At 33.9% G+C, this 22,442-nt stretch overlaps 1 protein-coding gene across 1 annotated transcript in view; it reads left to right on the plus strand.

Moving 5' to 3' along the window:
• LOC149777714 (contactin-5-like) overlaps positions 1-22,442 on the plus strand; it is a 116,879-nt gene that overhangs the window by 60,992 nt on the left and 33,445 nt on the right. Inside the window, exons 18-23 of the mRNA XM_089940416.1 lie at positions 475-706; positions 9,084-9,154; positions 9,754-9,878; positions 11,653-11,765; positions 18,235-18,828; positions 20,782-20,931. Of these exons, the coding sequence (XP_089796542.1) occupies positions 475-706; positions 9,084-9,154; positions 9,754-9,878; positions 11,653-11,765; positions 18,235-18,828; positions 20,782-20,931 (1,285 nt within the window). The remainder of the gene's footprint in view (positions 1-474; positions 707-9,083; positions 9,155-9,753; positions 9,879-11,652; positions 11,766-18,234; positions 18,829-20,781; positions 20,932-22,442) is intronic.

The raw sequence follows: 22,442 nt of genomic DNA on the forward strand, positions 1-22,442 counted from the left end.
TTTGTGGTATATGTATGGGAAATAGTCTTAGTGGTTTGTGGTATATGTATGGGAAATAGTCTCAGTGGTTTGTAGTATATGTATGGAAAATAGTGGTAGTGGTTTGTGAAACATATGTTGGAATTAGTGGCAATGGTTTTTGGTTATGTATGTTAACATCTGTCTGTGGCTTGTGTTATATGTAGCTGAACATATGACTATGGTTTGTGTTATATGTATGGGAACAAGGTCAGGGTTTGTGTGTTGTGTAAGGAAACAATAGGCTGTGGTTTGTTATATATGTATGTGTGTTATATGAATTTGAATATATGGCTATGTCTTGTGTTATATGAAAGGAAACAAAAGCTGCAGTTTGTGTTAATTGAATGTTATACTGATAGATAATTACGTGTGGTGCATTTTTGTTAAGCTGATGCCTAACCAGTCTGATGGAGTCAATGTCTCAATGCCTTGTCTTTTGTTTTTCATTTTCAGGCAGTTCCCCCAGAGAGTCAAAATGGACCAATAAAACTGTACTATGTAAGGTATTTCCTGCCAAGTAACTTGTCAACTCCAGTAGGAGAGAAGATATCAGACAGCCTTGACCTTAAAGTTAACATTAGTAACCTTGACCCTTGGACTGACTTCTCTTTTGTTGTGGTGGCAGAAAATGATGCAGGACAAAGTCCTTCTAGTCAAATGGTTTATTCCAGGACTTTGCCTGCAGGTTAGAACCATCTTTCTTTCAGTATGTTGTCATGTTGTTCCAGTACTTCACCTGCAGGTTAGAACCATCATTCCTTAAATATGTATCCATGATGTTGTTTTTAATAATCAAGTTAGTTAGAATTTATTTTATTATTGCAGAACATGTCTTTCAAAATTTCAGTACCAATATCCTTAAAAAGCACAAGTTTTTTTATACACAAGTAAACTCTTTTTGAAATGGGTGTACAAATTTTCTGTTTAAAATAACTTTAGATGTAGCTACTTAAAATATTATGATCAAGTATTGCAGATTAAGTTAATTCCAGAAATTAGGGTTTATTTGCAGGAAAGCCCTTTTTAATGCACCCACCAGCCATAGTTTTATTAGAGCATAGCACATGTTTGTAGAATATGATGTCCATTCCATTGAAATACAAATGGTATCGATAGAAGTCACTTTTTCTTTTTAAAAGAAAAATGATGGCAGAGTACACTGATCATTCAAAAAGTTGTTATGAAAACAATATAAAAAATTCAAATTGCATCTGTGAGTAACTACATGTTGAAAGTACCTTACCTTGGTCCCAATGACAATTTACTGGAACAGCCCTGATGTAAAAACCAATATGATTGTTATGGTAATATCTTGATATTGGCTTGTCCATGTTTAATTCTGACCTTAGTTTCATGTTAGATTCAGAGGAGTTTGTCATGGAATCAGATTAACTTTACAGGAGTACCTCATATACTTTCAACTGCCTTATTGTTTCATGAAAAACATCTGCATGATCAGGCTGCTGCTTATTGAATTTTTTAAAATCCAGTAAACAATACATGTTGAAGATAAAAGAGACAATAAGACTTAGAATGTTTAAATAGTCAACACAACATAATAAAATTGGAATATTTGGATTCTTAGGGGAAAAAAGCAGAAAGGGCAAAAATTTTGTTTATTGGACATCATATGATGATTTGGGTACTTATCATGGCTTATTGGACATCGTGTGATGATTTGGGTACTTATCATGGCTTATTGGACATCATGTGATGATTTGGTTACTTATCATGGAACGGTGATGCCATTGTCACTAGAAATTGAAAAAAACAAAACCCAAAAGGATTACATGAAGTTGAGAGATAGCAAGAAGTCATTGAACTCCATAGGGTTTGAATCTGCAATCTTTGAAACTGTACTGGAGGCAAATAATGTCTAACTTTACTTTACAGACCTTTTAGTTGGACATAATGTTTACCATCACTGCTTCAGTCTCCAGTCACACTTTTGAACTTTTTAACTGCATGTTTTCCAACTTGACAATAGCAGTCAATAATATTTTGCTACAAGTCAGTATTGACTGCCTTACCTGTCCATGATTGAAAATATTAGGAAAATAAGCAGGACAGGATGATTTGCAATTTGACATGGTAGTCTGTACATACCATACTGCACCAACCAGCTAGACTTCAAGGTATGTATCATCATTGGTACACGATTCCGACTGCAGACCAACTAATCCAGCCATAAGATTGAGTTGTACACTAATGAAGATTTTGGCTTACAAAATACGAGTGACATACATCAAGCTGGCATTGAATGTAATGTCTCAATTTGGGACATAGAAGAGTTTGCAGACTGGATTGCCCAGTCTATCTTCACTAGCTTCCATTTGCATGATATTGCCTCACAAAGGTTTCATTCAAATATTGGCAGCTGCACAGACGGTGACCACTACCAAGTCATGAAAACATAAGTTTGTACCCAAACATGAATTTACAATTTTTGCTGCATTCTCCTGGCAAACTTTTGTTAGCAAGAATAATCAGAAAGTGCAGAAACCTAATGGGATCTCCATCACATTAACAAATTGACTCTAGTTGTGTTAATCATTAGATTCAGTTCATCCTTTTAGTAGAACAACCATGCTTCTGCAGTTTGACAGAGGTAGAGGTAGCATATCCTGTGTTTCCTCTTTCTTTTACCTATTCTCCTAATGTAGTATGATCTGGTAATGTAATATGATCTGGTAATGTATTTGATGAAGAAAGCTAATGTAGTATGATCTGGTAATGTATTTGATGAAGAAAGCTAATGTAGTATGATCAGGTAATGTATTTGACGAAGAAAGCTAATGTAGTATAATCTGGTAATGTATTTGATGAAGAAAGCTAAAATGTAGTCTGATCTGGTAATGTATTTAATGAAGAAAGCTAAAATGTAGTATGATCTGGTAAAGTATTTAATGAAGAAAGCTAAAATGTAGCATGATCTGGTAATGTATTTAATGAAGAAAGCTAAAATGTAGCATGATCTGGTAATGTATTTGATGAAGAAAGCTAAAATGTAGCATGATCTGGTAATGTATTTAATGAAGAAAGCTAAAATGTAGCATGATCTGGTAATGTATTTGATGAAGAAAGCTAAAATGTAGTATGATCTGGTAATGTATTTCATGAAGAAAGCTAAAATGTAGCATGATCTGGTAATGTATTTGATGAAGAAAGCTAAAATGTAGCATGATCTGGTAATGTATTTAATGAAGAAAGCTAAAATGTAGTATAATCTGGTAATGTATTTGATGAAGAAAGCTAAAATGTAGCATGATCTGGTAATGTATTTGATGAAGAAAGCTAAAATGTAGTATGATCTGGTAATGTATTTAATGAAGAAAGCTAAAATGTAGTATGATCTGGTAATGTATTTGCTGAAGAAAGTTTATGTAGTATAATCTGGTAATGTATTTGATGAAGAAAGCTAAAATGTAGTATGATCTGGTAATGTATTTAATGAAGAAAGCTAAAAGTAGTATGATCTGGTAATGTATTTAATGAAGAAAGCTAATGTAGTATAATCTGGTAATGTATTTGATGAAGAAAGCTAGAATGTAGTATGATCTGGTAATGTATTTAATGAAGAAAGCTAAAATGTAGTATGATCTGGTAATGTATTTGACGAAGAAAGCTAATGTAGTATAATCTGGTAATGTATTTAATGAAGAAAGCTAATGTAATATGATCTGGTAATGTATTTAATGAAGAAAGCTAACGTAGTATAATCTGGTAGTGTATTTAATGAAGAAAGCTAGAATGTAGTATGATCTGGTAATGTATTTGGCGAAGAAAGCTAATGTAGTATAATCTGGTAATGTATTTAATGAAGAAAGCTAATGTAATATGATCTGGTAATGTATTTAATGAAGAAAGCTAACGTAGTATAATCTGGTAATGTATTTGATGAAGAAAGCTAATGTAGTATGATCTGGTAATGTATTTGATGAAGAAAACTAATGTAGTATGATCTGGTAATGTATTTGCTGAAGAAAGCTAATGTAGTATGATCTGGTAATGTATTTGATGAAGAAAGCTAAAATGTAGTATGATACGATAATGTATTTGATGAAGAAAGCTAGAATGTAGTATGATCTGGTAATGTATTTAATGAAGAAAGCTAGAATGTAGTATAATCTGGTAATGTATTTGATGAAGAAAGCTAGAATGTAGTATGATCTGGTAATGTATTTAATGAAGAAAGCTAAAATGTAGTATAATCTGGTAATGTATTTAATGAAGAAAGCTAGAATGTAGTATAATCTAGTAATGTATTTGATGAAGAAAGCTAAAATGTAGTATGATCTGGTAATGTATTTAATGAAGAAAGCTAAAATGTAGTATGATCTGGTAATGTATTTGATGAAGAAAGCTAGAATGTAGTATGATCTGGTAATGTATTTAATGAAGAAAGCTAATGTATGATCTGGTAATGTATTTAATGAAGAAAGCTAATGTAGTAAGATCTGGTAATGTATTTGATGAAGAAAGCTAAAGTGTAGTATGATCTGGTAATGTATTTAATGAAGAAAGCTAAAATGTAGTATGATCTGGTAATGTATTTGATGAAGAAAGCTAATGTAGTATGATCTGATCATGTATTTGATGAAGAAAGCTAAAATGTAGTATGATCTGGTAATGTATTTGTTGAAGAAAGCTAATGTAGTATGATCTAGTAATGTATTTAATGAAGAAAGCTAAAATGTAGTATAATCTGGTAATGTATTTAATGAAGAAAGCTAGAATGTAGTATAATCTAGTAATGTATTTGATGAAGAAAGCTAAAATGTAGTATGATCTGGTAATGTATTTAATGAAGAAAGCTAAAATGTAGTATGATCTGGTAATGTATTTGATGAAGAAAGCTAGAATGTAGTATGATCTGGTAATGTATTTAATGAAGAAAGCTAATGTATGATCTGGTAATGTATTTAATGAAGAAAGCTAATGTAGTAAGATCTGGTAATGTATTTGATGAAGAAAGCTAAAGTGTAGTATGATCTGGTAATGTATTTAATGAAGAAAGCTAAAATGTAGTATGATCTGGTAATGTATTTGATGAAGAAAGCTAATGTAGTATGATCTGATCATGTATTTGATGAAGAAAGCTAAAATGTAGTATGATCTGGTAATGTATTTGATGAAGAAAGCTAATGTAGTATGATCTGATCATGTATTTGATGAAGAAAGCTAAAATGTAGTATGATCTGGTAATGTATTTGATGAAGAAAGCTAATGTAGTATGATCTGATCATGTATTTGATGAAGAAAGCTAAAATGTAGTATAATCTGGTAATGTATTTGATGAAGAAAGCTAAAATGTAGCATGATCTGGTAATGTATTTGATGAAGAAAGCTAAAATGTAGTATGATCTGGTAATGTATTTAATGAAGAAAGCTAAAATGTAGTATGATCTGGTAATGTATTTGATGAAGAAAGCTAATGTAGTATGATCTGATCATGTATTTGATGAAGAAAGCTAAAATGTAGTATAATCTGGTAATGTATTTGATGAAGAAAGCTAAAATGTAGCATGATCTGGTAATGTATTTGATGAAGAAAGCTAAAATGTAGTATGATCTGGTAATGTATTTAATGAAGAAAGCTAAAATGTAGTATGATCTGGTAATGTATTTGCTGAAGAAAGTTTATGTAGTATAATCTGGTAATGTATTTGATGAAGAAAGCTAGAATGTAGTATGATCTGGTAATGTATTTAATGAAGAAAGCTAAAATGTAGTATGATCTGGTAATGTATTTGACGAAGAAAGCTAATGTAGTATAATCTGGTAATGTATTTAATGAAGAAAGCTAATGTAATATGATCTGGTAATGTATTTAATGAAGAAAGCTAACGTAGTATAATCTGGTAGTGTATTTAATGAAGAAAGCTAGAATGTAGTATGATCTGGTAATGTATTTGGCGAAGAAAGCTAATGTAGTATAATCTGGTAATGTATTTAATGAAGAAAGCTAATGTAATATGATCTGGTAATGTATTTAATGAAGAAAGCTAACGTAGTATAATCTGGTAATGTATTTGATGAAGAAAGCTAATGTAGTATGATCTGGTAATGTATTTGATGAAGAAAACTAATGTAGTATGATCTGGTAATGTATTTGCTGAAGAAAGCTAATGTAGTATGATCTGGTAATGTATTTGATGAAGAAAGCTAAAATGTAGTATGATACGATAATGTATTTGATGAAGAAAGCTAGAATGTAGTATGATCTGGTAATGTATTTAATGAAGAAAGCTAGAATGTAGTATAATCTGGTAATGTATTTGATGAAGAAAGCTAGAATGTAGTATGATCTGGTAATGTATTTAATGAAGAAAGCTAAAATGTAGTATAATCTGGTAATGTATTTAATGAAGAAAGCTAGAATGTAGTATAATCTAGTAATGTATTTGATGAAGAAAGCTAAAATGTAGTATGATCTGGTAATGTATTTAATGAAGAAAGCTAAAATGTAGTATGATCTGGTAATGTATTTGATGAAGAAAGCTAGAATGTAGTATGATCTGGTAATGTATTTAATGAAGAAAGCTAATGTATGATCTGGTAATGTATTTAATGAAGAAAGCTAATGTAGTAAGATCTGGTAATGTATTTGATGAAGAAAGCTAAAGTGTAGTATGATCTGGTAATGTATTTAATGAAGAAAGCTAAAATGTAGTATGATCTGGTAATGTATTTGATGAAGAAAGCTAATGTAGTATGATCTGATCATGTATTTGATGAAGAAAGCTAAAATGTAGTATGATCTGGTAATGTATTTGTTGAAGAAAGCTAATGTAGTATGATCTAGTAATGTATTTAATGAAGAAAGCTAAAATGTAGTATAATCTGGTAATGTATTTAATGAAGAAAGCTAGAATGTAGTATAATCTAGTAATGTATTTGATGAAGAAAGCTAAAATGTAGTATGATCTGGTAATGTATTTAATGAAGAAAGCTAAAATGTAGTATGATCTGGTAATGTATTTGATGAAGAAAGCTAGAATGTAGTATGATCTGGTAATGTATTTAATGAAGAAAGCTAATGTATGATCTGGTAATGTATTTAATGAAGAAAGCTAATGTAGTAAGATCTGGTAATGTATTTGATGAAGAAAGCTAAAGTGTAGTATGATCTGGTAATGTATTTAATGAAGAAAGCTAAAATGTAGTATGATCTGGTAATGTATTTGATGAAGAAAGCTAATGTAGTATGATCTGATCATGTATTTGATGAAGAAAGCTAAAATGTAGTATGATCTGGTAATGTATTTGATGAAGAAAGCTAATGTAGTATGATCTGATCATGTATTTGATGAAGAAAGCTAAAATGTAGTATGATCTGGTAATGTATTTGATGAAGAAAGTTTATGTAGTATGATCTGGTAATGTATTTGATGAAGAAAGCTAATGTAATATGATCTGGTAATGTATTTGATGAAAAAAGTTAATGTAGTTTGATCTGGTAATGTATGTGATGAAGAAAGCTAATGTAGTATGATCTGGTAATGTATTTGATGAAGAAAGCTAATGTATGATCTGGTAATGTATTTAATGAAGAAAGCTAGAATGTAGTATGATCTGGTAATGTATTTAATGAAGAAAGCTAATGTATGATCTGGTAATGTATTTAATGAAGAAAGCTAATGTATTATGATGTGGTAATGTATTTAATGAAGGAAGCTAATGTAGTATCATCTGGTAATGTATTTAATGAAGAAAGCTAATTTAGTATGATCTGGTAATATATTTGCTGAAGAAAGCTAATGTAGTATGATCTGGTAATGTATTTAATGAAGAAAGCTAAAATGTAGTATGATCTGGTAATGTATTTGATGAAGAAAGCTAATGTAGTATGATCTGGTAATGTATTTAATGAAGAAAGCTAATGCAGTATGATCTGGTAATGTATTTGCTGAAGAAAGCTAATGTAGTATCATCTGGTAATGTATTTAATGAAGAAAGCTAATGTAGTATGATCTGGTAATGTATTTGATGAAGAAAGCTAATGTAGTATGATCTGGTAATGTATTTGCTGTAGAAAGCTAATGTAGTATAATCTGGTAATGTATTTGATGAAGAAAGCTAAAATGTAGTATGATACGATAATGTATTTGATGAAGAAAGCTAATGTAGTATGATCTGGTAATGTATTTGCTGTAGAAAGCTAATGTAGTATAATCTGGTAATGTATTTGATGAAGAAAGCTAAAATGTAGTATGATACGATAATGTATTTGATGAAGAAAGCTAATGTAGTATGATCTGGTAATGTATTTAATGAAGAAAGCTAATATTTTAGTAAATTATGTTTCTCTAATAATACTTGCCTTTACACAATGCAAATAAGCCCTCCCATCCTTCTGTGCAATGCATATATTCATTCAGGTTTTGCTGAAGAGAAAACTTATATCTAGATACAACAGTGACCACCAGCGGGTAGAAAGTGGAGTTATCTTGCAGTAGTTCCTTTACTTTATCTGTAATATGTCAAATAAAAAATGTCTTTTATCTTTCTCTGAGGGCTGGAATTGGAAGTAGCAGAGAAAGTTATCATAATGTGATGTGATCAGGAACTTATTATCAAAGAAACATAATTTATTAATAAGTGTGATTTGTTGAATTGACTTTCTTTAAATCAATCAATTATTTCTTTACTATTTATTTATAATATTTTAAATGACAGTTATCACTGATTTGGAAATCTTGAGATTTACAGAACACTGGCTATGGAAAATGTTGATTTACCGACTGAATCTGATGTAATCAATTTTGTTTGAAAATAGGTACATAAAAGTAAATCTGAAAGTCACATGCCCTTACAGTACAACTGTGCTGTAATGAAATATTGTGAGAAATCAGGTATATTGCTATGATTTAAATTGGATGTAATATCTCTGATTTTAACAAGTAAGAACATTATTGCAATCAATGTTCAGTTTTAAAATAAATTTCACAAGTTTCTTCATGTTCATAATAAGAGTGAGCCACCATATATTTCTTACTCAATCCAAAATTTTATTTGCAATTTTATGCAGAATTATGTTTTGATTTGTTATCTAATTACAGTTCCTACTGGAGCCCCTGCCAGTGTTGTTGTTAAGACTTTGACCAGTACAGCAGTTCAAGTTTCATGGGAGGTAAGACATCTTAATCTGTCTTTGAGTATTGATATAAAATGTTCCTGTATAAATTGATGCTGTTTGTTTATAGTAATGGTATATCCAAATGTTTAAATTATATTTTGGGTTTTGTATTAGTCCAGCCATTATCTGAAAGTTATATCAAAACATTCGTGTACAGTAAATCTAATCTATATCTATGTAGGGACTCTGTTGCACAGCAAATCTAACCTACATCTATGTAGGGACGCTGTTGCACATTAAATCTAACCTACATCTATGTAGAGACTCTGTTGTACAGTAAATCTAAACTACATCTATGTAGGGACTCTGTTGTACAGTTTTAAGTTGGTTAAACAGACTTTGCATGTATTAACTGCAGATGGTTTGCATCTTGATATATAACGTGCTTTTATAATTTATTTCACCTCTTGAGGACAGTGAAGAGAAACTGAAAAAGTTGATTTGCTGCAGATTTATAATGTTTTCCAATAATTGCAGTTGAGAAGTTGCATGTACAATTTAGAATACGAGATAATTCTTTCATTCAAAATTGGATTAGGATGATTGAACCATAAATGTATAAATGACAGATATTGGACACTTTTTTTGCATAGGTTCCCCCCAAGTCAACCTGGAACAGTGAGTTGACTGGTTCTGTGGTAGAGTACAGAAAGTCATTGACTAACATTACACAGCGAATCTGGATACCCAGTCTGGCTGAGAGAGAGTCTATTATAGGGTATGCAACAAGATATTGTTAAAGTACATTATTTGCATGGGCAACAAATTTTGGTGAATTTAGTAAAAGAAAGAATCATTCATTGACAAAAGTAAATTATTAAAAGCAATAACTATTATACAGTATGCATACTGGTAGTGAGTAACTGGCATAAATTGTTTGTTTTATTTCTTCTGGTTCAGAAAAATCTGAATTAAGGAAGATTTAATGGTGCTTCTTTTGCAAGGCATACAGGCATTCAGCATACAGGCATACAGTCATACAGGCATTCCGGCATACAGCCATACAGGCATACAGGCATACAGCATACAGGCATTCAGCATACAGGCATTCAGCATACAGGCATTCAGGCATAGAGCCATACAGGCATACAGCCATACAGGCATTCAGGCATACAGCCATACAGGCATTCAGCATACAGCCATTCCGGCATACAGCCATACAGGCATTCAGGCATACAGCCATACAGGCATTTAGCATACAGGCATTCAGGCATACAGGCATTCAGCATACAGGCATTCCAGCATACAGCCATACAAGCATTCAGGCATACAGCCATACAGGCATTCAGGCATATAGCATTATCATAGGTTATAAATTAGAAAGATAGCATTCTAACCCACTTATAATCTGCATATTCTTTTTAAAGAGGAATAAAACTTGTCCAACTTGTCCTTAAACAGAGCTAAAATAAATCCTCTCGACATCTACTTGTCTAAACACGTGGTTTGTGGGTTGGTAAGGTCTAGCAACTTTATTTCTAAACAGTAAAAAACATTTGTCACATTATGGCATTTTGTCCACCAGGACGAGTAGCAATATAAATCTTTCTTCAAGTTAATGTATCAGTCTCTCACATGTTTTTCTTCTTTATTGTGATAGGTATATGCTTAACAGTCTCTTTCTGTAAAATTTCTTTGTCTGGAGTAGATCATTGGTTAATATCAACTCAGATGATTGTTGAAAATATGATTTTCTACATTAAATATTCACATAACTATTTTTGGTTAAATTGATATTCACATAACTATTTTTGGTTAACTAGCTGTCCATAATTACACATCAGAGTTTTTTTTATACAGGCAGTCGTGCAATATCTTACTTTGTTGAATAGTAAATGCGGTGAGTGCAAACACCATCAAGAGAATGCCTTTCTTGATGTTTACCTAATCTTATACATATATCTTTTGATTTTTGAGTATGTCAGCTTTTATACAGTCACTGTTTACTATGCAGCTCAAAATTAATATCATGTCATGAATATGACGTCACTTGTTACTTCATTATGTCATTGCACTAGGAACTCTAGATGTGACATCACTTGTTACATCATTGTACTAGGAATTCTTGATGTGATGTCACTTGTTACCTCATTGTGTCATTGCGCTAGGAATTCTAGATGTGATGTCACTTGTTACCTCAGTTGTCAATGCACTTTTGAGCTCTGGTCTTGATGTCATTTGTTACTTCTCAAAAATTTTATACATGCAGCACACATTTCCAAATCATTGGTGCCACTCAATAATCTACATTGATTATTTTTCTTAGTAGAACATATGTGTATTTGAAACTGCTTATTAATTTGTTTTAATTGCAAATAAGAAGTTGTGTTGAATAAGAAATCATTAATGTATCTTACCTTATTATAATTCCCATCTCTCAGCTTTTTACTGACATGTTTATTTGTGACATGGTCAGAATTGCAAAATCGTGAGGTTTCTTTGTGACATGGATGTGAGAAAACATGGCTGAAAACTGACAAGTTCTTTTGCAGGTCTCTTGATCCATATACAGAATACATGTTTAAAGTAGCTGTCTACACCAGTCAAGTACAGCCTGGAGTCGGACCATTTAGTTTTGAGGTTTCAACTCATACAGCACAGTCAGGTACTCTGATAGCTCCTTTCTTTAATGTGTAGTTACTGTAGCTGATATGTGATACAGGAACGTTGTTTTATAGGAAGTTATGATTACAGGATTCACACAATTTTTTATCTACCAGTGTTTGCTCCTTTCTATAGTGAAACCTGAATGTAAAGGACTTTCCAGAAATTGTGAAAATAAATTCTATATGGTTTTTTTCCATTTTATGCAGGTTAAATATTGTAAGGGAATTGGCACAATCTGGGTTTTATGCATAGGTTACCTTTATATGGAAGGAACAGTAAGACAGGTTTCACTGAATTTTGTACATGTCATATTAGAAAAGTTTTAAGAGAAACTTTAATGCTATATATAAAAGCATTTCTGATCAAGTTTCATTTACATTATATAGATAACATGGAATATCAGTTTTAATTTATCTGAACTTGCAGGGGACATGAGAATGGTAAGAATAATCAGAAGTTTTGGAGAATATTGTCTGTTTAAGAAATGTTTTATTGACATGACGGTTGTAGCATCAACACATCATATGGATGGTTGCATTACGATTGTGACATAATCATTATGACTTCATAGATTAATCATGCCTTGCATTCACCCAGCTATGGATTATACTTTTTGATGGATTAACTGCATAACACTAAAGTATGCAAGGAAAATACAGTGTTACATTTTAATCAACATATGTGTAAGAAATTTCTGGACAAGAAGGTTAGGTCACAAATATTGGGAAGTGTTAACCTAAGGCAGTAACATCAAGTTACCAGGATGTCATTCTACAAAAACATCAGGTAAGTTATGTATTAGAACATGTTATGATAACTCTTGCACATTGCTTACAAATCTGGGTTTCCTTATCAACAAGGACAAATACAACCATGTTCCTTCTCAACTATCTGTTCATCTAGGTATGGAATTCAGCACACACGTAAACAGAGTACGTCTCGATCAGGAACAGTCATTCAAATTGGGACCATGGTGGCTTCATTACCCTCAAAGGAATCTCTCTCGCACGTTAATTCCTTCGCCGCCTAGGCTTGCTCAGTGTTGCAGCAGACCTCATCATCTTAGGTCACCTTTGTATGTGCCCATTACAAATGATTCCCTTGTCCAAATGGAGGCCAAATGTTTGCCCACTGGACCAACCACTCCCCATCTGCACAAATATGAGGTACCATCTGCAGATTTGGAGTGAACTAACTTAGCTCACCGCTGCAAGTACAACCACCAGAGATAGACTTACAGAGGTAAATACAAATGGCTGGGGGACACACCTATAACCGTCTTTCTGGGATACCAGTGAAGTGTGGTTTCCCCAGGACGGGTATCATCAATAATCTTGAGCTGAAGTCCATTTTGAAAGCTTTTCACTGGTGGCAGGAATTTTTAACTGGAAAGGAAGTCCATATTCTATCTATGAACTCTGCATTGATGACTTATCTCAAATGGCAAGATGTAACCAAGTCCCCAGGCCTGGTGTGAGACTTTCTAGAGTGGTGTCATCAACAGCAAATCCACATCGAAGTTAATGATATATTTTTGGATGCCTGAACATAATAGCAGATTCTTTGTCCTGGAACAATCAGCTGACATAGATTGGTCTCTCCATCCCTCGGTTTTGACTCAGATATGCACCCAGTGGGACTGACCATTGGCAGACCAGTTTGTGACAAGGTGGAATACCAAGCTCCCAACATTTGTCTCACCAGTCCCAGATCCCAAAGCTTGGGCATTCTGTATGCTTTCCATAGATTGGAATGGCCTGGAAGCATATGCCTAGCCACCAACACCTCTGTTTCCAAAGGTGATACAAAAGCAAGAGAATCGAAGTGTTGCCTCATCCTGATTGCACCTCTCAGATAGGAGAAGTAGTGGATCAACAACTTCCTCAGTCTCACTATGGAAATTTCATGGAAATTTCATGGGAAATAAAGAATTTTCCTCATCAACTCATGCAGCCATAACAGCAGTTGTTTCACACAAATCCCAGACCTGCTGAATTGGCATGGCAGTTATATATTAAACAGGCCTTCAGAAATAAACATTTCTCTCACCTGGTCATGGAGTGGCCGTTTCTCTCTCCTGGTCATGTAGTGGTCATTTCTCTCACCTGGTCCTGGAGTGGATCACTCAAGCAAGAAGGCCCTCACTCTGGTTATTTGCTCTGCATAATCAAGAAATTACAAGGGGAGATCACTCTGCCTGACCACCAACTCAGATAAAATTGTTACGCATTTCAGCTCACAAGGTTAGAGTAGTTGCCAGAAACATTGCCTTTGACCAGAACTGTTTCTGATGCCATGGGATGGAGATTTGAATCCACATTCTCCAGTTTTTTTTATCTCGGAGAGCCATAGCTTGATAAAACGTGGCTTCATGACTTCCACTGGATTTGCAGGAGGGAAACTTTTCCCTTTTCAAAGCCACTCACTGACAGATGAATCTTTCTCCAGTTGGGTTACTTAGAAGCTGCCTCACAGACCTTTATGGACTAGAGATGGCATCCTCAAGGTAAGGGGATATACTGCCTTTCACCTCTTACCTATTCTCCTATGGTATTATGATTGAGTAATGTGTTTAAAGAAGAAACTAGTTTTGTTCTAGTAAAATATGTTTCTTCACAAATATTTACCTAATCATAATACACCCCCCCCCCAGTCTCCGTGAAGTTACATCCATAAAGAGAATGTACCTTATGCTACAGGTTTGGCACCAATCTCTATATCAAGGGGAGATCACTCTGCCTGACCATCACCTAGGTGGACAGATAACTTTTAGCTCCTTTTAGCTAAATGTTTTATCTGGAAGGGCTGGATTTGCAAGGTAATTGTAGTTCTCCTAAGGTATTATGATAGAGTAAGTATTCACAAAGAAACATTGTACTAGAAAAATTAGTTTCTTGAAATGGCACTGTCTCATGTATTCACAGCTGTTTCACCTGTCTCAAGGCCAAAGTTCATTATCATTACAGAAGAGGTTATGAAATAGGTATATCATGTGCAATTTGTGGTGAATGTATAAAAAGCTTGCATTTTTCCTGAGTAATGGGCCCCTGATCAATGTTAACCTTTGACCTTAGACCAAAAGAGTTTATGGTCTGGCCTTTAGTCAGTTGTCCATCTGTCCTTTTAGCATAAGCTTGTTATTGCTACTCCTCCTTAACTACTTAAAAAATTGCTATGAAACTTTACACAAACATTCATCGCAAAGTATACTTCATCACTCATCATAAATGAAAACGCTGCTGCGTGGACATCCAGTATGGCCACCACAGTGGCTAGCTTGAAAATTTTGTTATTGCTATTCCTCGTAGATGGATGGCTATATCAACATGGGGTTTGCACCAGAGGACTTCTTATGATGTCAGTTTGGTCCTATATAAAAATGATCTGACCTCAAATGTAGCCACCATGGTAGCCATCTTGATGAGAATTTTGTTATCACAAATCCTCTGAAATGGATGGCCATATAAACACGGGGTTTTCACAGAACACTTGATACATAGCATTGAATGCATGGTCTTGACAGAGACGTACTGTTTTCCATTGCATGGTCCTGAATGAAGATGATGCTGATCTTGTATCCAGTATAGCTACCATGATGGCCATCTTGAAATCTTGTTACCATGGAAATGGTTACCATGATGGCCATCTTGAAATCTTGTTATACTACTTATTCTAAATGGATGGTCATATTGACATCAGGGTTTCACCAAAAGACTTCTAATGATGTTTAGTTAGTCCTAAATGAAAATGGTGCTAAATTGATTTTCAGTATGACCACCTCAGTGACCAATTTGAAAATGACCAATCTGAAAACTTTTGTTGTTGCTTAAGAATACAAGAAATTGTTTCAACACTCATTAGTTAAAAACAAGACATGGTCTCTCTTGGATTCCTGGAAATTATGTTGGAGAGCAGAACATCTCTTCAAGTGTTTAAAACTATTACTTGATTCTTCATTCAGATAGTAATTGCTGAAGCCATATAATAACCCTTTATACAGTACTACTTCATTATAATGCTGTGTATGGGAACCGTATAATAACCCTTATACAGTACTACTTCATTATAATGCTGTGTATGAGAGCCGTATAATAACCCTTTATACAGTACTACTTCACTATAATGCTGTGTATGGGAACCATATAATAACCCTTATACAGTACTACTTCATTATAATGCTGTGTATGGGAACCGTATAATAACCCTTTATGCAGTACTACTTCATTATAATGCTGTGTATGGGAACCGTATAATAACCCTTATACAGTACTATTTCATTATAATGCTGTGTATGGGAACCGTATAATAACCCTTTATACAGTACTACTTCATTATAATGCTGTGTATGTGAACCGTATAATAACCCTTTATACAGTACTACTTCATTATAATGCTGTGTATGGGAACCGTATAATAACCCTTTATGCAGTACTACTTCATTATAATGCTGTGTATGAGAGCCGTATAATAACCCTTTATGCAGTACTACTTCATTATAATGCTGTGTATGGGAACCGTATAATAACCCTTTATGCAGTACTACTTCATTATAATGCTGTGTATGGGAACCGTATAATAACCCTTTATACAGTACTACTTCATTATAATGCTGTGTATGTGAGCCATATAATAACCCTTTATGCAGTACTACTTCATTATAATGCTGTGTATGGGAACCGTATAATAACCCTTTATGCAGTACTACTTCATTATAATGCTGTGTATGGGAACCGTATAATAACCCTTTATGCAGTACTACTTCATTATAATGCTGTGTATGGGAACTGTATAATAACCCTTATACAGTACTATTTCATTATAATGCTGTGTATGGGAACCGTATAATAACCCTTTATACAGTACTACTTCATTATAATGCTGTGTATGTGAGCCATATAATAACCCTTTATGCAGTACTACTTCATTATAATGCTGTGTATGGGAGCCGTATAATAACCCTTTATACAGTACTACTTCATTATAATGCTGTGTATGGGAGCTGTATAATAACCCTTTATGCAGTACTACTTCATTATAATGCTGTGTATGGGAACTGTATAATAACCCTTATACAGTACTACTTCATTATAATGCTGTGTATGGGAACCGTATAATAACCCTTTATACAGTACTACTTCATTATAATGCTGTGTATGTGAGCCATATAATAACCCTTTATGCAGTACTACTTCATTATAATGCTGTGTATGGGAGCCGTATAATAACCCTTATACAGTACTACTTCATTATAATGCTGTGTATGGGGGCTGTATAATAACCCTTTATACAGTACTACTTCATTATAATGCTGTGTATGGGATCCGTATAATAACCCTTTATACAGTACTAATTCATTATAATGCTGTGTATGGGGGCTGTATAATAACCCTTTATACAGTATTACTTCATTATAATGCTGTGTATGGGGGCTGTATAATAACCCTTTATACAGTACTACTTCATTATAATGCTGTGTATGGGAACCGTATAATAACCCTTATACAGTACTACTTCATTATAATGCTGTGTATGGGAACCGTATAATAACCCTTTATACAGTACTAATTCATTATAATGCTGTGTATGGGGGCTGTATAATAACCCTTTATACAGTACTACTTCATTATAATGCTGTGTATGTGAGCCATATAATAACCCTTTATACAGTACTACTTCATTATAATGCTGTGTATGGGAACCGTATAATAACCCTTTATACAGTACTACTTCATTATAATGCTGTGTATGGGAGCCAATAACTCTACTACCTTATAGTGAGATCCCCTTATAGTGAAGTAAATATGATTCATAATGCTGTGAGATTGATTCCTTCATAGTATGTTGGCTTTCATGTATCTTGAGCCATTGCCAGTTGTAGACACAGGCATGAAGTGTCTAAGCAAACTTCAGATCTTTGGTGTTTTTCATAACCACTTAGCAGCAGTGGTGCAGAGTGGATTCTGAGTGGTCAAACTTGAGCAGAAAAGTCTGCTAAATGCTCAGAATTAGATACACAAAAAGAATGGACATGTATTATTGCATCATGAAGAGTTGATGCATTGATATTGCAAGGTTTGTAGCTCAGACATTACTATGTGCTCTAGTGGAAGATTTGATGCGCTTATACACATCAAGTCATCAAAGCACACTTGGAAACAGCCCGCACCAAAACAACAAACACTGATAAGATTTCCATGTTTTCCCCGTCTATGAAAATAAGCACATACTCGGCACAAGATGAATGTCACATCAACCAACAACAAAAAAATTTCAGAGTGAATTTTATATTTTCTTGCTTAACCAAATTTATTGTGAAAATTACATAATTTGGTCTCATATTAGAGTTTCTTGGGTTGGTGATTACATATTTATATGGTTTAGCACTGGCATCTCTGGAGACATGAAAAATAAACTTGAAAATAGAAATGAGTAATCATTGTTTTGATAAATCTTTTTGGGTCTTTCAGAGCCAGGGCCAATAGGAAAGTATTCATATACCTCCAATGTCACATCAGTAACCCTGAGCTGGGAGCCTCCAGCTAAACCTAATGGTGTAGTGGCATTCTACCTCATCCAGTATTTTGCATCAGGTCTTGTCACACAAGATGACACATTAAACATTACAGCTGGAACAGAATTTAATCAGACTCAGCGATTCATTGAAACTGTAAGTTCCATTCGGCGAGAAAAGAGACAGCTTCTTGACTCACATCCTGGGGATTTGGATCTCAGCAGTTTAACAACAGTTTTGCAGAGTGCAATAATAGCTATAAATCACAATTTAACTTCAACTGAGTTTGACATTTTAGTTTTACTGTGTTTGAACGTTTCACATGGAGATCTTAATATTCTGAAGTTCAGGTCTATTTTGGAATCAGCTATTGAGAATTATAAACCAGGGGTGATACCATATTCAGAACTTGATTCAGGGGAGGTAAATCTTCTCTCGGCATTGAACATCACCTGGACTGTTTTTAATTTCCTCGTCAAACTTGGTGCTGGTTTAGACGACACATGTGCAGCTGTGAGTTTCATCCAGGAAAAACTGCATCCGCCAAATGGTAAGAAATTAATATGTCTTTCACTGATTTTACCTTGACATTAAATTAACTTCTATCATAATACTAGGACAAGACACAAATATGTGCCACTGATATTTGAACTTCTCTGCATGATAGTAAGGTATACATACAACAAGGCTTTAAGATCTTAAGAGCAAAGCTGGTCAGTGACCTCAGCTGGTCAGTATGTGACCTCAGTGACCTCAGCTGGTCAGTATGTGACCTCATATACCTTGACCACTCTTTTTCCAAATTAAAATTCATCCTGGAATGTCACCCTGATGAACTTCTCAGATCAATGCTCCATTGTTACTGGATAGGTTGAAAGATATATCTGCCATTTGGAATCTTCTTCATAGCAGTCTGGCAGGCATACAACTAGGCTGACCACCATATCAGTCTGGCGGTCATGCAGCTAGGCTAAGTGACCACCAAATGTTTAGTATGTAACTGCTGAAAACTTGAACTGCCACACTGTTTAACTTGTACAAGAGAAAGTTCTGTTTTTCTAAGAGACTTTGCTGTAAAGGTCATAAAAAATGTATAAAGAAATGTCTCATTCTTACTCTGCAGACCTGAAGTAGACTGATATAAAATTTTCATGATAATATAGAACATACAATAAATTGAGACATGGTAGCTGAGTGGTTAATGAGACATGGTAGCTGATTGGTTAATGAGACATGGTAGCTGATTGGTTAATGAGACATGGTAGCTGATTGGTTAATGAGACATGGTGGCTGATTGGTTAATGAGACATGGTAGCTGATGGGTTAATGAGACATGGGAACTGATTGGTTTTGGATTTTAGATTTGTTACCAGAAGGGTACATATTGAATTTCCACCATTTAATCAGCCAGGATTTGCTACTGTGCCATGTTCTTGATCAAGCCAATTTATTTTTCTTGCTTCTGCATATGACCTTCAGAGTCTTGATATGTTGTAAAATCAAAATATGAAATACAAATATTGATATTTCAAAAGGTAAAGAAAAATAATAATAATGCATCCAGAATGAATGAAGAAGCATACATGCCAACCTTTACACTTCTGGCATAATCATTATCCTTTTCTTCACCAAATTCATTTTGTTCTTGCATGTATATGGATTACACTTTTTTGTTCATTAACAAATAACAAACATAAAGTTTTAAGTTTTTTATCTCATTTTTAAAATCATCTCTTTAATTCCACTCATATAAATTAGAGCATATCCTTAAAAGATGACTGCTGTGTAAGAATAATGTAAGAGTACTTTCCTTATTTGCTATTTATAGCAACTCTGTATGACCCATTTCCAAAAAAACAGATGGGTTGCTTCATATATGAACGTTGCCTCACAGATTTATTATATGCTTGTTAGTTAGCAGACCAGACTATGCTTTTAAAGAAAATGGTTAGTGAAACACTTTACAGTGTAAGCTATAACTGTTATATGACGGAAAATGTAAGAGCAGATGGATCTTTTCAAACTTCAAAACATGTCAGATGAGAGGAAAGGACAAATCAACATTGCTTTACAAACTTTGAAAGAATATGGGAGTAATGTAATACAGCACTTTGAGCACATGCTCAAGTGGAATTCCAGTTCATGATCATTCAGAGAAAGTTACACAATAGACTAGTTAAAGTGAGTCTTGAACATAAATAAATTTTTCATTTTAATTTCTGCTTGTATTCTGGTTCTAATCCATACGGATTTTTCCCTTTGTGACAAGAATTTTGACCAGCTGCAGAACCAGGTTAGTTGCAAAAATAAATGTATTGTTTCCATGTATGCTTTAATTCTAGTATGTAACATGTAGATTACACTTTTTACGCCCATATTATGCTTTACTGTCAGTTTTAATAGCAATAATTATGATTACACCTCTCATGCGGATGGCATGTAAGAGAAGGCTTTCATCATATGGTTGCTGTGTTTAATTTCAGTTCTAATTGCTTATTTTCAGAGTTTACACCAGGCCCAATTATGAATACAACTACTACTGATACAGTTGTCACTTTAGTGAATCTCAGTCCAGGAACAGTGTACAACACTACCATTACAGCCTATACTTCCGTTGGACCAGGAGAATCTGTCCGTTTTGTGGTCAACACTGGTATCTATTTAAATCCATCTATCTATACTTCTGTAGACTGCTCCAGTGGCCTAGTGGTTAGAGTGTTTGCCTCGGAAGTGGGAGGTCATGGGTTCGAACCCCAGCAGAGTCATACCAAAGATTTACTACTAAAATGGTACTAACAGCTACCTCGCTAGGCACTCAGAATTAAGAGGTTAGTGTTAGGACTAGACAGCCTGGTGTCAGGATAATGTGACTGGGTGGGACATCATGCTACATGTCTGTGGCATGATGCCCCAGTGCTAGACATCACTATAAACTGTCACACTGCAGAAATCATAGTGATATGACTGAAAAATTGTAAAGCTACGTTAAACATCCTAATCACACACACACACATATATTTCTGTCTCTCTATCCATCTATCTTTCTGCCTCAATTCATTCATCTATCTGCCTGTGTTTATATTTTCTGTCTATCCATCCATTCAGCCATCTATTTATCTAAACTGTATAATGAGCCTGTATGGCAGCCATCTATCCTTTTTTATCCCTATCTCATTCTTTTTGTCTTTCTTTCCCACTTTCTGTTAGTCTTTATGTGTAATTTAATCTGCCATAGTTTAAATCCAAATGTACCTTATATACAGTGGCAAGAAAAAGATCTAAGTACTGTATCATGAACTATGTCATAAGTCATATGTGAAGAGTCCATCAGTTTGTACAGTGGAATGAAATGGATTTAAGTACAGTATCATGAACTATGCCACAAGTTATACTGAATCTATATACATGCCAACCATTATGCTTTTGGCTGAATTACTAGGCTCTTTTTTCACTGAATTTCATATTACACTAACCTGTATATGGATTATGGTTTTCTGGTACAGTAATAATTAAAATTAAACATTGTCATTCATATTTTATACAAAATTAGACTATTTTACACAGATAAAGTGCTGCATAACAATAGCTTAAGAGCTAATTTGTCAACCATATACTATCCTAATTTTATATTTATAACCACTGTATATGACTCATTTCCAGAAAACAGATGGGTCTCTTTGATATGAAACTTTGCTGTGCAGATTCATTTTGTTGATAATCAAGTTTGTGGACCAGTCTTTAATTTGATTTCAGTTTGGATTTAGATTTTTTTAACATAGCTTTAGCAATTTTTCAAACATATCATGACAATATCTGCAGTGTGGCAGTTTATAGTGATGTCTAACACTGGGGCCTCATGCCGCAGACATATAGCATCATGTCCCATCCAGCCACATTATCCTGACATCAGGCCGATCAATCCTAACACTAAGTTCTTAATGCTGAGTGCCAAGCAAGGCAACTGTTAGTACCATTTTTAGAAGTCTTTGGCATAACTATGTCAGGGTTAAAATCTGCAACCTCCCGCATTGCAGACAGATGCTCTAACCACTAGGCCACTGGAGCAGTAGTCTGTAATTTAAATAAAATGGTACCAGATATTAAGCAAAACTGACTTTTACAGACCTGCCAATTCTTACGATTTTGCCGTAAGTCTTACAAAAA

This window comes from Sinohyriopsis cumingii, chromosome 17 (assembly GCF_028554795.1).
Source record: "Sinohyriopsis cumingii isolate HCF-2022 chromosome 17, ASM2855479v2, whole genome shotgun sequence".
In the NCBI taxonomy this organism is placed as follows: domain Eukaryota; kingdom Metazoa; phylum Mollusca; class Bivalvia; order Unionida; family Unionidae; genus Sinohyriopsis; species Sinohyriopsis cumingii.